Below are 15000 nucleotides of genomic sequence, written 5' to 3' on the forward strand. Positions count from 1 at the left end.
CACCAACGGCCTGCTCACTGGAACAACACACACACACACACACACACCAACGGCCTGCTCACTGGTACAACACACACACACACACACACCAACGGCCTGCTCACTGGTACAACACACACACACACACACACACACACCAACGGCCTGCTCACTGGTACAACACACACACACACACACACACACACCAACGGCCTGCTCACTGGTACAACACACACACACACGCACGCACGCACGTACGCACGCACGCACAACGGCCTGCTCACTGGTACAACACACACACACACACACACACAACGGCCTGCTCACTGGAACAACACACACACACACACAATGGCCTGCTCACTGGTACTAGCTAGGCCGGCTTTGCCCATGCACTAGCCATGCCAGGCCTGACAGGGGCACAGTAGGTGGTAACAACACACACACACACACACTCACACGCACACGCACACGCACACGCACACGCACACACACACACAAACACACACACACACACACACACATTTTTCCGTTTTTCACTTCCCAACTTTTACTTTCACTTTGTCATCATGGTTATTACCGAGTGAGGCTTCAGCTTGATTTGAAGTTACAATGTAACTTCATTATGGCATAGAAATGTCATTGTGTGTGTGTGTGTGTGTGTGTGTGTGTGAGCAGTGAAACAGGAGTGCTGCTCTGAAGAAGAAGATGATGATGGAGAGAGGGAGGAGCTAATCCAAAGAGGAGACACACCCAGCAATGACGAGAATGGTACACACACACACACACACATGCAAACACATGCACACACACACACACACACACACACACACACATGCATACACATGCACACACACACACTCACACACACACATGCACACACACACACACACACACTCACACACAGAAAACATGCACACACACACACACACACACACATGCTTACAGACACAGGCACACACACACACACACACACACGCACACACATCCCTCCATCCTTTCATCTCTCTTTTTTACCTTTCTCTATCCCTCTCTCTCTCTATCCTCCACAGGAACTCCAGACTCATTCTCTCAGCTGCTCACATGCCCGTACTGTTCCCGTGGTTACAAGCGCCACGCCTCACTGAAGGAGCACGTGAAACTCCGTCACGAGAAGAACGACGACAACTACAGCTGCTCCCAGTGCTCATACACCTTCAGCCAGAGAGCACAGCTCCAACGTCATATGGGCGCTCACAAACACGGCAGAGACCAGGTAACACACACACACACACACACACACACACACACACACACACACACACACACACACACACACACACACACACACACACACACACAGTGCTCCTAAACCTTCAGCCAGAGAGCACAGCTCCAGCGCCATATGGGCGCTCACAAACACGGCAGAGACCAGGTAACACACACACACACACACACACACACACACACACACAGTGCTCCTATACCTTCAGCCAGAGAGCACAGCTCCAGCGCCATATGGGCGCTCACAAACACGGCAGAGACCAGGTAACACACACACACACACACACACACACACACACACACACACACACACAGTGCTCCTACACCTTCAGCCAGAAAGCACAGCTCCAACGCTATATGGCCGCACTTCACCTTTCCCCTTAATTTGTGCGTTCACGTGAAGGGGTAGGGTGTCCCAATTGTTTTAGAACGAAGTTGAAGTGTTGTTTGACCCTTCCAACAATCCCTTCACACAGAGTGCGATCAGAAGCAGACTGTAAGGATAGCATAGTGTTGTTTTTAGCGTTAGCACAGCTCTAATAAACACTCTAAGCTTATGTAAGGATAGCATAGTGCTGTTTAAGCGTTAGCACAGCTCTAAACACTCTAAGCTATGTAAGGATAGCATAGTGCTGATCTTCATGTTAGCACAGCTCTAAACACTCTAAGCTTATGTAAGGATAGCATAGTGCTGTTTTTAAGAGTTAGCCCAGCTCTAAACACTCTAAGCCTATGTAGGGATAGCATAGTGTTGTTTTTAGCGTTAGCACAGCTCTAAACACTCTAAGCTTATGTAAGGATAGCATAGTGCTGATTTTAGTGTTAGCACAGCTCTAAACACTCTAAGCTTATGTAAGGATAGCATAGTGCGTAATTTAGCATTAGCACAGTTCTGAACACTCTAAGCTTATGTAAGGATAGCATAGTGCTGATTTTAGCGTTAGCACAGTTCTGAACACTCTAAGCTTATGTAAAGATAGCATAGTGCTGATCTTCATGTTAGCACAGCTCTGAACACTCTAAGCTTATGTAAGGATAGCATAGTGCTGTTTTTAAGAGTTAGCCCAGCTCTAAACACTCTAAGCCTATGTAGGGATAGCATAGTGTTGTTTTTAGCGTTAGCACAGCTCTAAACACTCTAAGCTTATGTAAGGATAGCATAGTGCTGATTTAAGTGTTAGCACAGCTCTAAACACTCTAAGCTTATGTAAGGATAGCATAGTGCGGATTTTAGCATTAGCACAGTTCTGAACACTCTAAGCTTATGTAAAGATAGCATAGTGCTGATCTTCATGTTAGCACGTCCCTTAAGACTATAGCCCCTTTCACACTGACCGAATATAATGCTAAATCAGCTGAATTTAACGTAACGGGACCAAAACACGTCTACCTTTCACACAGCGGAACCCCCCTGAACCCGCTATTTCTGAAACGCTAATGTACCTTTTCTCAGTCTGAAAAGGGCTTATAATACCAACATGACATTGGCACGTTCGTAGTCTGTATACAGCAGTGAAACAACCAGAAGTCATCTTCCTCTTTCTTTCTTTCCCTTTCTCTCTCTCTCTCTCAGCGTGTGTTAAGCCAGTCAGGCGGAAGCAGGAAGTTTAAGTGTTCCGAGTGTTCCAAGGCCTTTAAGTACAAGCATCACCTCAAGGAGCACCTACGCATCCACAGTGGTAAGTCTGCACGGACATCACACATACACTAATGGGGTCAATCTATAAAAACTAGAGTATATAGAGTAATAGAGTATCACACTACTTTTCACCATTTTTCACAAGTGCATGGCCATTTCCATGAGTCCTGGTTGACTGACAGGACATTTACATCTAAAATGTCACCATGTAAATATAATTTACAGAATGTAAGAAGTGTGTGTGTGTGTGTGTGTGTGTTTGTTTGATTGACAGGAGAGAAGCCCTATGAGTGCTTAACTGTAAGAAGTGTGTGTGTGTGTGTGTGTGTGTGTGTTTGATTGACAGGAGAGAAGCCCTATGAGTGCACTAACTGTAAGAAGTGTGTGTGTCTGTGTGTGTGTGTTTGATTGACAGGAGAGAAGCCCTATGAGTGCTCTAACTGTAAGAAGTGTGTGTGTGTGTGTGTTTGATTGACAGGAGAGAAGCCCTATGAGTGCTCTAACTGTAAGAAGTGTGTGTGTGTGTGTGTGTTTGATTGACAGGAGAGAAGCCCTATGAGTGCACTAACTGTAAGAAGTGTGTGTGTGTGTGTTTGATTGACAGGAGAGAAGCCCTATGAGTGCACTAACTGTAAGAAGCGCTTCTCCCACTCCGGCTCTTACTCCTCCCACATCAGCAGCAAGAAATGCGTCCCGCCCCCCGTAACCCCCGCCAACGGCCTCCAGCGGCCAATAGGAGCTGCCAAACCCACCCAGACCACACCCCCCACCAATAAGCCGCCGCCCCCAACCCGACTGCTTCTCAGGGAGAAAATAGAGGCGGGACCTACGCAGGAGCAGCGGCCAATCAAACAGCTCAAAACGGAGCCGGCCGAGGTGGAGAGCAAGCCCGTTGTCATGGTGGCAGCCCAGCCCCCTCCCCCGCCCCCTTCTCAACAGGGATTGGTCCAGGCTTTGGTCCTGCCCACCATGGGACTGGTCCAGCCAATCAGCATCAACCTGAGTGACCTGCAGAGCGCGCTGAAGCTGGCGGTGGACCGGGGGGGCGCGGTGGTGCGGCAGGTGCTCGCGAGCGGCGCCCACGCTAACGCTAACGGCGCTAAGGTCATAGGTCAGGCGGCGGGGGGGCCGCGCACGCAGACGCTGCTCGTGCAGAACCCCCAGAATCCTCAGCTGCTGTCGGCCATCCAGCTGCCCCTGCTGGAGCAGGACGGCACCACCAAGATCATCATCAACTACGGCACCGCCACCGCCAGCATGGCATCCCCCCCCGCACACACGGCCACCACACACACGAGCACCACACACACGGGCACCGCCCAAGCTGGGACGGGTCAGACTGCGCCTGTAGCTCCAGGCCCGGGTCAGACTTTAGGTCAGACTGCTCCAGTTCAAACTAGCACGGCTCAAACAGGTCCAGTTCAGACGGGCGCAGGTGCGACTGTGCCAGCTAAATGGAGCCCAACTCCGGTCAGTGCCAGCGTGCCCAGTGCTGCCCAGTCTGGCGCCGCTAAGCCCGGCTCGGTGACGGTGGTGCCCCTGACCGGGCCCCAGCCTCAGCTCAGCCGGGCCCAGACGGTGCCGCTCCAGATCCGGCCCACTCAGTCGGGCCTGGTGCAGCTCAGCCTGGTCCAGTCCAGCGCAGGACAGGGCCCGGTGGGCCGACCCGCCTTGGCCCAGTTCGGCCCTGCGCTCACCAGCGGTCCAGCGAAGCTGCTCTTGGCCCAGACGACCGGCACCAGAACCACCGCCACCAGGCTGGTGCGGATCATTCCGGCTCCGCTTGCAGCTCCGCACGGACCCCTCCGGAACGCCACCGCCAAGCCCACAGAACCAGAACCAGAACCAGAACCAGTACCGCAGGGGGAGGACAGCACCGCGGACCCGCAGAACAACAACTCCACAGAACTGCAGAACCCTGCGCTGGTGCGGGTCAAAGTGGAACCGGGGGAACCAGAGGGGGAACCAGAGGGGGAACCAGAGGGGGAACCAGAGGGCAATGGGCCTGTGGACGCACAGAAGCAAGCGGAGGAGGAGGAGGAGGAGGAGGAGGAGGAGGAAGAGGAGGGGGCGTCGGCACAGTGCCCTCTGTGCGATGACGGCTTCCCCGACCCGCTGCGTGAGCTCCAGAGCTGTCTCCGTGACGACGGGCCCGAGGCGGCGGGGTCGGCGGGGTCGTCGGGGTCAGGGGTCGTGTCGCTGCGGAGCCTGCTGGCGCTGCTGAAGGTGTACGGCGCGGCGAGCAGCCCCGGCGAGGAGCAGCTGCGTGCGGCCGCTAAGGAGGCGCGTCTCCCCCTCCCCGTGGTGCAGCGCTGGTTCTCCCGCATGAGGAGCACGGGCCAGGACACACACACGCACGCGCACACACACACACACACGCACACGCGCTCGCGCTCACGCACGCGCAGCGCAGACACGCTCGCAACACACACCACACACAAACATGCTCACGCACACACCACACACACCGAGGCCACACGTGCGGCACACACAGCAAACACGCCCACTACTAACACACACACTGCAAACACGCACACTGCAAACACCCCCACTACGCTCTCCAGCACCCCCACAGCAGACCCAAAGGTGAGACTCCGGTCCTCTCCCTGCCTCTCTCCCTCTCTCTCCCTCTTCCTCTCTCTCTCTCTTCCTCTATCTCTCTCCCCTTCTCTCTCTCCCTCTCTCTCTCTCTCCTTCCCCCTATCAAATTCAAATTCTGTCCCTCTCTCCTAATGTATTGGTCTTTGTGTCCAGTGTCTCTTCCCCACTGTAGAAGTCCAGTCATGAGACAAGCTGCTCTGCTGCTGGTAGTCAGTCTTTAGAGGCTGTATTGGTATTGAAGTATTAAAAGTGTTTTATTGTGTGTATTTGTATTAAGTGTTTTATTGTGTGTATTTGTATTAAGTGTTTTATTATGCAAGTTAGTAAATTGGGCTACAGTCCCACGCCTGTAATATGTGTCCACATTATTCTAAGTTCAAAACTAAGTTCTCCATTCGGAGACGATGAGGGCTAATCTGACGAGATCAAAGCCATGCCCTCTGGTGGCCACGGGTATGTATGCAGGTGATGATGAAGACGTGTGATCTCCACCTTGTTTTCCAGCAGGCGATCTCCCTGGCCAGCCCCAGCCAGGACCCCCCTGTGTGCTCGGAGCCCCAGGACTGCGGTCCGACTCTGAGCTCCAGCCCCGGCCTGAGCGCCACGTGCGCCCCCCTGCCCTCCTCGCCCCCCTCGCCCCCCTCGCCACCCTCCTCGCCCGCCGCACCCCCCTCTCCGCTGGACCTCTCGGCCGCCGGGCTGCTCATCGTGAAGACGGAGGTGGACTCGGAGGGCGAGAGCCAGGCGGAGCCGCTGGACCTGTCCCTGCCGCGCACCGCGCTCCCCCGCGCTAACGCTAGTGCTAGCACCAACGCTAACGCTAACGCTAGCGTGCAGCAGGAGCCGCTCAACCTCAGCTGCATCAAGAAGGAGGAGGAGCCTGCCACAGTGCTGTGTCCCAGCAACCACCACCACAACAACAACAACAACAACAAAAACAGTGTTACGACTATCGCTGTGGCGACGACCGCTGCTGCCCCGGTAGCCACAGCAACGACGACCACCATCTACTTGAGTCCACAGACGGTGACGCCGCTCAACATCGCCTTGGCAACGCGGCTGGTGGCCATTGCTGAGCCCGGGGCCGTCCCCTGCCTGCCGACCGGTGTTGTCACGGCGACAGCCAATCAGAAGCGCACCATTCTCATCCCTCAGCTGACGTACACCTACACACCCAGCAACACACACAACACCGTCATCCTTAACGGAGAACAGGTGAGATGGACAAGGGATGAGAGGAGGAGAGGAGGAGAGAAGATGGAGGGAGGGAGGGAGGGAGGGGAGAGGAGGAGAGAGAGAGAAGGGAGGGGGAGGAGGAGGGGGAGGAGGTGAGCTGGACAGAGGGAGGGGGAGGGGGAGGGGAGGAGAAGAGGAAGGGGGGAGGGGGAGGAGGTGAACTGGACAGAGGAGTGTTTCTAAAGAACAAGAGAGAGCAACAAAGAGAAACAGGAGGAGGAGAGTGCCTTCTTTGTTCTCTCTTTCTCTTCTAACATCTCCATATCCCCTCTTTCTCTTCACAGGAAGACAGAGCTGACTCCGCCTCTGGAGTGTCCGTAGGGGAGGAGCCAAATGACACAGACTCCGCCCCTTCCCCCAAGAAGAAGCGTCTGCAGGCTGGGCAGTACGCTTGTGACCTGTGCGACAAGATCTTTCAGAAGAGCAGCTCACTCCTGAGGCACAAATATGAACACACAGGTAACACACACACACACACACATACACACTCACACACACACACACACACACACTCACACACACACACACACACACACACATACATACACACACATACACACACACACACATACATCCTCTACAGTCTTAACAGACCAATGAAAACTACAAAAACTGCTTATAACCTAAGACACATCACATGTGGAAATAACATTCATAATGTCACATCATAACGTCACAGACCTCCGCCTGTTTTGTTCCTCTAAGTAAACTATCAGGATCCAACTCATAAATGTTATGCACTCCGATATAATGTCCATGAAAAGCCTGCTTTACCTCTTTATACTCCTTTAGTTTGGCTTCTGCCATTCTAAAGTGTGCAAATGTTTTTATCCATGCGGGCCATGAGTTAAGTTCGAAGTCGAGCGGATAACTTTTATTATTAGCTTAGCCTACTTCTTCCTTGGTTGTCGTGCATTTTAGCCTAAACTATTCAGAGCGCCACTATGTGGCCATACCATGCCATTTCAGCCAATGAAACGCTCAAGTTAGATTTGCTGCAATGGGGAATGTGTTGTGTGTGTTTGCAGGTAAGCGTCCTCACGAGTGTGCGGTGTGCAGGAAGGCGTTCAAACACAAGCACCACCTGATCGAGCACTCGCGGCTGCACTCCGGGGAGAAGCCGTACCAGTGCGACAAGTGTGGCAAGCGCTTCTCCCACTCCGGCTCCTACTCCCAGCACATGAACCACCGCTACTCCTACTGCCACCGCGACGCCGCCGCCCTGCCCCTCACACACACACACACACACACACACACACTCACAGAGCCCCGCGGCAGCGAGGAGGAGGACGAGGAGGAGGAGGAGGAGGAAGGAGAGGCCATCAGCCTGGACGACATCAGAGTGGTGCGCGTAGGGGAGGAGGAGGATGGGAGCGAGGGATGGGGTGAGGAGGAGGAGGAGGAGGAGGGAGGAGACACAGAGGGAGAGGAGGAGGGAGGAGGAGTGGAGGAGGGAGAGGGAGGAGAGAGAGTGCTGGCAGAGATGGAGGGAGGAGGAGAGGAGGGAGAGGGAGGAGGAGAGATTGAGAGAAGAGAAAGAGTGGAGGAGGAAGGAGTGATGGTAGAGACACAGGGAGGAGGAGAAGAGGAGGAGACTGGAGAGATGGTGGGAGAGGAGGGAGGTGAGATGGGGGGAGAGAGAGAGAAGGAGGGGGGAGAGGAGGAGGGAGGTGAGATGGGGGGAGAGGGAGAGAAGGAGGGGGGAGAGGAGGAGGGAGGTGAGATGGGGGAAGGAGAGGAGGAGGGGGGAGAGACGGTAGACACCATGGTGTTGGAGTTGGAGGAGGAGGAAGGAGGAGAGGAGGAGGGGGTAGAGGAGGAGATGGAGAGAGAGAGAGGAAGAGAGGAGGAGATGGAGGGAGAGGGAGGAGGAGAGGAGCAGGCTATGGAGGGAGGAAGAGAGGAGGAGGTTGTGGACGGAGGAGGAGAGGAGGAGATGGAGAGAGAGGGAGGAGGAGAGGAGGAGGGAATGGAAGGAAGAGGAGAGGAGGAGGCTGTGGAGGGAGGAGGAGAGGAGGAGGCTGTGGAGGTGCTGGAAATCACGCTGGGAGGAGAGGAGGAGGAGGAGGCGGGAGGAGTATCGGCCGAAACCATGGAGACGGGGGAGGAGCCAGACTCTGCCTCAGAAAAGGACAAAAACTGACCTCTGACCTCTGACCTATTGATGCCATGGAAACGGTGTTGCTCTCCACTGTGTTCTAATCCAGGTGTGCCTGAACTTTGACCTTTTCTGCCCTGTCGCCAGCAGCAGCAGCAGCCGCATCAGTGTTCTCGCTGCTGCTGACCCCTGGTGGTGGAACCCTAGTGTTGCGCCGTCTCTGAGTTCCCACCTCAGCTCCGCCTCGCTCTGCTCCGAGTGCGGACAAGTGCCCCCCCCCCGTCCCGGGAGACTGTGTGTGTGTGTGTGTGTGTGTGTGTCATCAGTGTTAGTCCCAGTGCCCACAGTCCCTTGTGTCATGTGAATGCCGGCGGATCAGTTTTTAAAGTGTTGATATTGTTTATTCAGAGGGAGGGGCGCCCTGCACCAGTATTACTGTCTGTTTACAAAATGAAGGCTGCGGGGAACATGTGTAGGTTTATAACCCACACAGTAGGAGCTGAACGTGTAATCAGGATATGAGCTGATAAACATAGGACATGAGTAGTGCACCGCAAGTGAGTCGATATAGTCAAGTGTGTGTGTACACAGAACAGAGTTGCTGATCTCAAAGATATTAGTGTGTGTGTACACAGAACAGAGTTGGTGATCTCAAAGATATTAGTGTGACACAGAACAGAGTTGCTGATCTCAAAGATATTAGTGTGACACAGAACAGAGTTGCTGATCTCAAAGATATTAGTGTGTGTGTGCACAAAAGAGAATTACTGATCAGAAAGATAGTAGTGTGTGTGTGCACGGAAGAGAATTACTGATCAGAAAGATGTTGTTCTGAGAGGAGTGTCATAAGGACTCCAGACGTGGCTTTGCAGACTGAAGGACGTCTCTTCAGACTCGTGAGAAGCTGAGGGATCTGGGGATCATAGACGGGTGATTATGAATTTTCACTAGTAATGAAGGATATGTAAAAGAACAGGTGAACACAAGTGAATTTAAACAAGCAAAATACCTGATGATCATATGTTTATAAGCTTAAGGCTGCTGGTCTATAAAGTGAAGGATGCTGATGTATAAGATGAAGGCTGCTGGTCTATAAAGTGAAGGATGCTGATTTATAAGATGGAGGATGCTGGTCTTGAAGAGGGTAACGTGTTCTGTAGTGTTAGGGTGTGTTTAGAAAAAGAGTCGTCTGTTCTTTGTGCTGGGGACTGGTTGACAGACATTCAGTTATCCTCAAACGCCCACACACACACACACACACACACACACACACTTGTATATCTAAGACACACAGCCCTCTCTCTGACACACACAAATACACACCCACACGCCTTTGGTGTCCTCAAAGCCAAATTGTCCAATCAGGGAAGCACTATAAGGAGGGCATCAGCATCAGCATCAGTGTTGTGTTGTTCCTGTTGTTTATGATGCTGTTTGTTTGTTTGTTTGTTTGTTTGGTGTGGTGATGACACCCAATTTGAACTCAACACCTCAGCCTTATGCAAGACCACAGTGCTGTAAGTGCCATATGCTCCAGTTCATCTTCATTGAAAATGCGTGTGTGAGTGTGTGTGTGTGTGTGTGTGTGTGTGTGTGAAGGGAATGGAAAGGTCTGTGTGCCCATTTTGTGTTTATTACATGTTCAACTGCAGAACAACAGAACCATCTGCGCTGACAGCTACACTGACAATACTCCAGATTAGAGGTAACTGGAGTGACTCAAGATTAGAATGACAGAGGTGATCCAGATTACAATGACACAATGACAGAGGTGTTCCAGATTAGAATAATAGAAGTGATCCAGATTACAATGACCGAATTAATCCAGATTACAATGATAGATAGTCTCCTAGATCGGATCTGGATTACAAAAATCAGTATTGGTAATCAGGGATCAATTCACATTACAATCAGTTACAGTGAATCTGAATTAGGGATCTGAATCAGTCTAGCAGACTGGATCAGAAATCCAAATCAGAATCTGGAGCAGATGATACCAATGTAGTCTGCCTGCCTAGTGTCTGTTGTCTTTCATCTGGGATGTGTGTGTGTGGTCCATCCTGTGTGTGTGAGTGTGTGTGTGTGTCCATTGATGAGATCCTCTATGTGACGGATATCAGCACATGAACAACGAGGCAGTCACAAATGAACAACCTTACGAGTGTTTTCTTTGAACGGTGTGTAACTCTTTTTAAACACGGCGGCGTGAAAGCACATGGCTATGTCTGTGTGTCTGTCTGGATGGGCAATTGTGGAAAGATGATGTTCTCCTTTTTTTCTGGATCGTTTCAGGAAAAGAACATGTATTATTTTGTAATGTTATCATTTTTAATCCATCAGTGTTAAATATTGTTTATTATTATGGTTATTTGATATTTTGTACTTGCAAGTAAACATGTATATTGTCTGAGACAGTGGCTGGGTGAGGAACAGCGCCCCCCACAGGTCTATGGGTGGCACAGCTACTGTCTCAGGGGCGTCTGCCAGGCATCAGTATTACTAGATCCCACTTAACTGATATCACTCACTTGTTATAGGAAGAAAGTACAGTTAAGCTTGTTTTATATATGTATGTGTATGTAAACATATTTATGTGTCTTATTTTTGTATTTCCTCATAGTTATTTATTTACACTTTAGTTTACAGAGTTGCCGTTTGTGTTACTTCTTTGACTGTGTTACGAGTGCCGCTGTAGTCAGGCAGGAAGTAGTATTGGATTGGTTGGAGCAGTTCCATGCCTTATCAGGCAGGAAGTAGTATTGGATTGGTTGGAGCAGTCCCACGCCTCATCAGGCAGGAAGTAGTATTGGATTGGTTGGAGCAGTCCCACGCCTCATCTGGCAGGAAGTAGTATTTGATTGGTTGGAGCAGTCCCACGCCTCATCAGGCAGGAAGTAGTATTTGATTGGTTGGAGCAGTCCCACGCCTCATCAGGCAGGAAGTAGTATTTGATTGGTTGGAGCAGTCCCATGCCTCATCAGGCAGGAAGTAGTATTGGATTGGTTGGAGCAGTCCCATGCCTGATTCAGGCAGGAAGTAGTATTGGATTGGTTGGTGCAGTCCCACGCCTCATCGGGGCGAAGGGGCTGTGATGCCAGTGTTAAGCAGTGTTAGCTGGTTACCTGCGTAACTGTGCTGAAGAAAACCAGAAACACGTCACCTCATACACGATGCTAGGTTGGTGAAACACAGCACCTCGTATGCTAGGCTAGGTTGGAGAAACACAGCACCTCGTATGCTAGGCTAGGTTGGAGAAACACAGCACCTCGTATGCTGGTACCTGCTTGTGGGCCGGACTGGTGCGGTTGTGGGCCAGACTGCTGCGGTTGTGGGCCAGACTGCTGCGGTTGTGGGCCAGACTGCTGCGGTTGTGATCGCTCTGCCGCCGCTCACGCCCCATGACAGACCCATATTGTCATATTGTCTGCCACTGCATCCATCGCGTATAGATCCCTCATAGTGCATGCATAACCTCCCCCCAAACCCTTTATAAGCATTTATAACACCCCCGTATCACTTATGTGCATGGGAAGAGAAGTACCTTACATGTTTATGAAGCACTGTGTTTGACTTAGGAAAGTTACTGTATGTGTGTATATGTGTGTGTGTGTGTGTGCAACTAAACCAGTTTGCCAGAACACTTGACATTGAAATGGTCAGGTGTCAGTGTTAGCATGAGTGCTACGTGTGAGGATGTGACCGTCTGAATAGCAGGCTTGCTCTGAGGTCTTGAGTGAATAGCAGGCTTGGTCTGAGGTTGAGTGAATAGCAGGCTTGGTCTGAGGTTGAGTGAATAGCAGGGCTTGCTCTGAGGTTGAGTGAATAGCAGGGCTTGCTCTGAGGTTGAGTGAATAGCAGGCTTGCTCTGAGGTTGAGTGAATAGCAGGGCTTGCTCTGAGTACCACGGGTGCAGTTATGACCGGGATGAAAATTAGCACCAGCTCCAGTGGCTCCCCAGCCAAATGCTGGTAAGTGAAGTGGCTGGTGGATGTTTCAGATGCAAATGAATGATTTAGTATTGAGTGGCTGGTGTATTTGACCATTTATCTGTCCGTAGCTGGTAGATGTTTAAGTTGATTTCCACCCCTGTGTGGGGGTGAAACCAGACGGTGGTTCCCTGTGTCATGGTCTTGTCCTCCACAAACCCAGAAGTGTTTTTTGTCCATGTCTCATTTTGTGTGCCAAAGTATTTTTTTTTGTATTTGTCCAATTGCTTTCAATTGGTTTAGGTAAAACAACTGTGTTCAAATGCATTGCCAATTCTCGATTTTTTTTTAAATATCCCCATCCAAACAGTAATTAAAGGAGAATAATGCTGATTTTACATTCTTGTACTGGCTTTTATTTTCTGTACCCTTTTCAAGTGAGAAATCGTCTTTATTTAGGACATGTGAGTTGACCGAATAGAGCTCTTGCGAGGGAGGCCAGGCGTTAGCCAGCCTCTCCAGCCTGCCCTCTGCTGGGCTCAGGTGGTACTGCAGCCTCTCCAGCCTGCCCTCTGCTGGGCTTAGGTGGTACTGCAGCCTCTCCAGCCTGCCCTCTGCTGGGCTCAGGTGGTACTGCAGCCTCTCCAGCCTGCCCTCTGCTGGGCTCAGGTGGTACTGCAGCCTATCCAGGCATGACCATCCAGAGAAAATGTGTGTTTAGGGAACTATTATTTTGCCTCTAGATGTCGCCCATGTCACAGCGGGGAGCACCAGCATGGTGCAGACGTTTTGCCCACTAGCTGCTTTTGCTGAAGGCAGGTGCTGGCACAGTGCAAGTGTCAGAGCCTTCAGTGCGCAGAGTTGCTGGTTCAAATCCCACTAGCTGCTTTGTGCATAGTGCAAGTGTCAGAGCCTTCAGTGCGCAGAGTTGCTGGTTCAAATTCCACCTTCTCCACCACAGCCAGCCAACATTATGATAGGAAAGATGCAGGGACTCTGTCCTGTCTGTTTCTTCTTTAACCGGCCTCATAAATATCACATGCTTTATAGTAGATACTGTTCCTCTAAACAGCCTCTGTAGGCATCACTAGATATGTATCAGGATGAGAAATGGAAGCAGGCCGAGGAGCCATTGGTGCAGCGGTAGCATCAAGGATCACCATCCTCAAGGTTGCGGGTTCAATCCCCAGCTCTGCCAGGAGAGGACCTGTGGTGAAAGCTCCATGGAGGCAGAGGGCAGGAAGGAGCCAAAGATGAATCCCAGGAGAGCGGCTGAAGATGAACCTTCAAGGAGAAAGAGATGGGGGGGCTTACTTGGCCCCCCGAAGAATTCCAGTACACACACAGGGGGTTATATTTTTTTTCAGGTGTTCAAACTTAACAACATGGTTGCTGCAGCATAAAATGCCTCTGTCACCATATACCCAAAACTTATGCATTCCACCACTACATGATGCCAATCCTTCAGAAAGCACCAATTCCCTGCCTAGGTTGGGATTTGAACCTTGCACTTTTGGAACTTCACACACATGAGCATACCTGTACTTACCCACTAGACCACCTGCTGGTTTGGGAACACAAGGGCATGAAGTATATTTGATGCACCTAGTAGCTTCCCATAAGGCTATTTACTGAGAGATGTAGAACTTCCAGAGGCTAGGTTCTATCATGTTCCACCTCAAGGTTTGTTAAGTTTTTCTACTTCATCAATGAAACACATTTCGGTACTTTGGTGTTAACTGTAACCATTGTCTGAGGTTGTTGAATGGTGCACAGGTGGCCTGTTGATTTGAATGGTGAATGGTGAACAGGTGACCTGTTGATTTGGTGCGTTTTAAACGGCCTCAAAAATGGTTACAGTTAACCCCAAAGTACCCACATTTCTTTGTGTGCCAAACTTGATGAAAGTGACTACTGAATTACTAATTGCTGTCATCATTTTGTCTACACCATCTTGTGTCCATAAAAGATTTCCTGGTTGTCTGTGATCACTGACTTCCACATTTTTACTGACGGTCAGTCAGGCTAGTCATAAGCCATGTCCCGGGTATGTCTGTTTGTGTGTGTGTGTGTGTGTGTGTGTGGTGTTTGTGAGAGAGGCGTTCAGGTCGTCCTCCTGTCCAAACAGTAATTAAAGGAGAATAACGCTGATTTTACATTATTGTGCTGGATTTTATTTTTTCATTTCAAGTGAGAAATCGTCTTCATTTAGGAAATGCTACTTGGCCGAATAGTAGAGCTCTTGCGATGGAGGCCAG

The 15000-nt window shown here is 50.9% G+C and overlaps 1 protein-coding gene across 1 annotated transcript in view; it reads left to right on the forward strand.

Annotated features, from left to right (window-relative positions):
- Nucleotides 1-9524, forward strand: part of LOC134099894 (zinc finger E-box-binding homeobox 1-like) — a 21536-nt gene extending 12012 nt beyond the window's left edge. The window contains exons 3-11 of the mRNA XM_062552925.1: nt 658-750; nt 1032-1234; nt 2816-2921; nt 3486-5467; nt 5987-6697; nt 7003-7177; nt 7747-8069; nt 8926-9084; nt 9513-9524. Of these exons, the coding sequence (XP_062408909.1) occupies nt 658-750; nt 1032-1234; nt 2816-2921; nt 3486-5467; nt 5987-6697; nt 7003-7177; nt 7747-8069; nt 8926-9084; nt 9513-9524 (3764 nt within the window). The remainder of the gene's footprint in view (nt 1-657; nt 751-1031; nt 1235-2815; nt 2922-3485; nt 5468-5986; nt 6698-7002; nt 7178-7746; nt 8070-8925; nt 9085-9512) is intronic.
- The last annotated feature ends 5476 nt before the right edge of the window (nt 9525-15000 follow it).

This window comes from Sardina pilchardus, chromosome 2 (assembly GCF_963854185.1).
Source record: "Sardina pilchardus chromosome 2, fSarPil1.1, whole genome shotgun sequence".
NCBI classification, from domain to species: Eukaryota; Metazoa; Chordata; class Actinopteri; order Clupeiformes; family Clupeidae; genus Sardina; species Sardina pilchardus.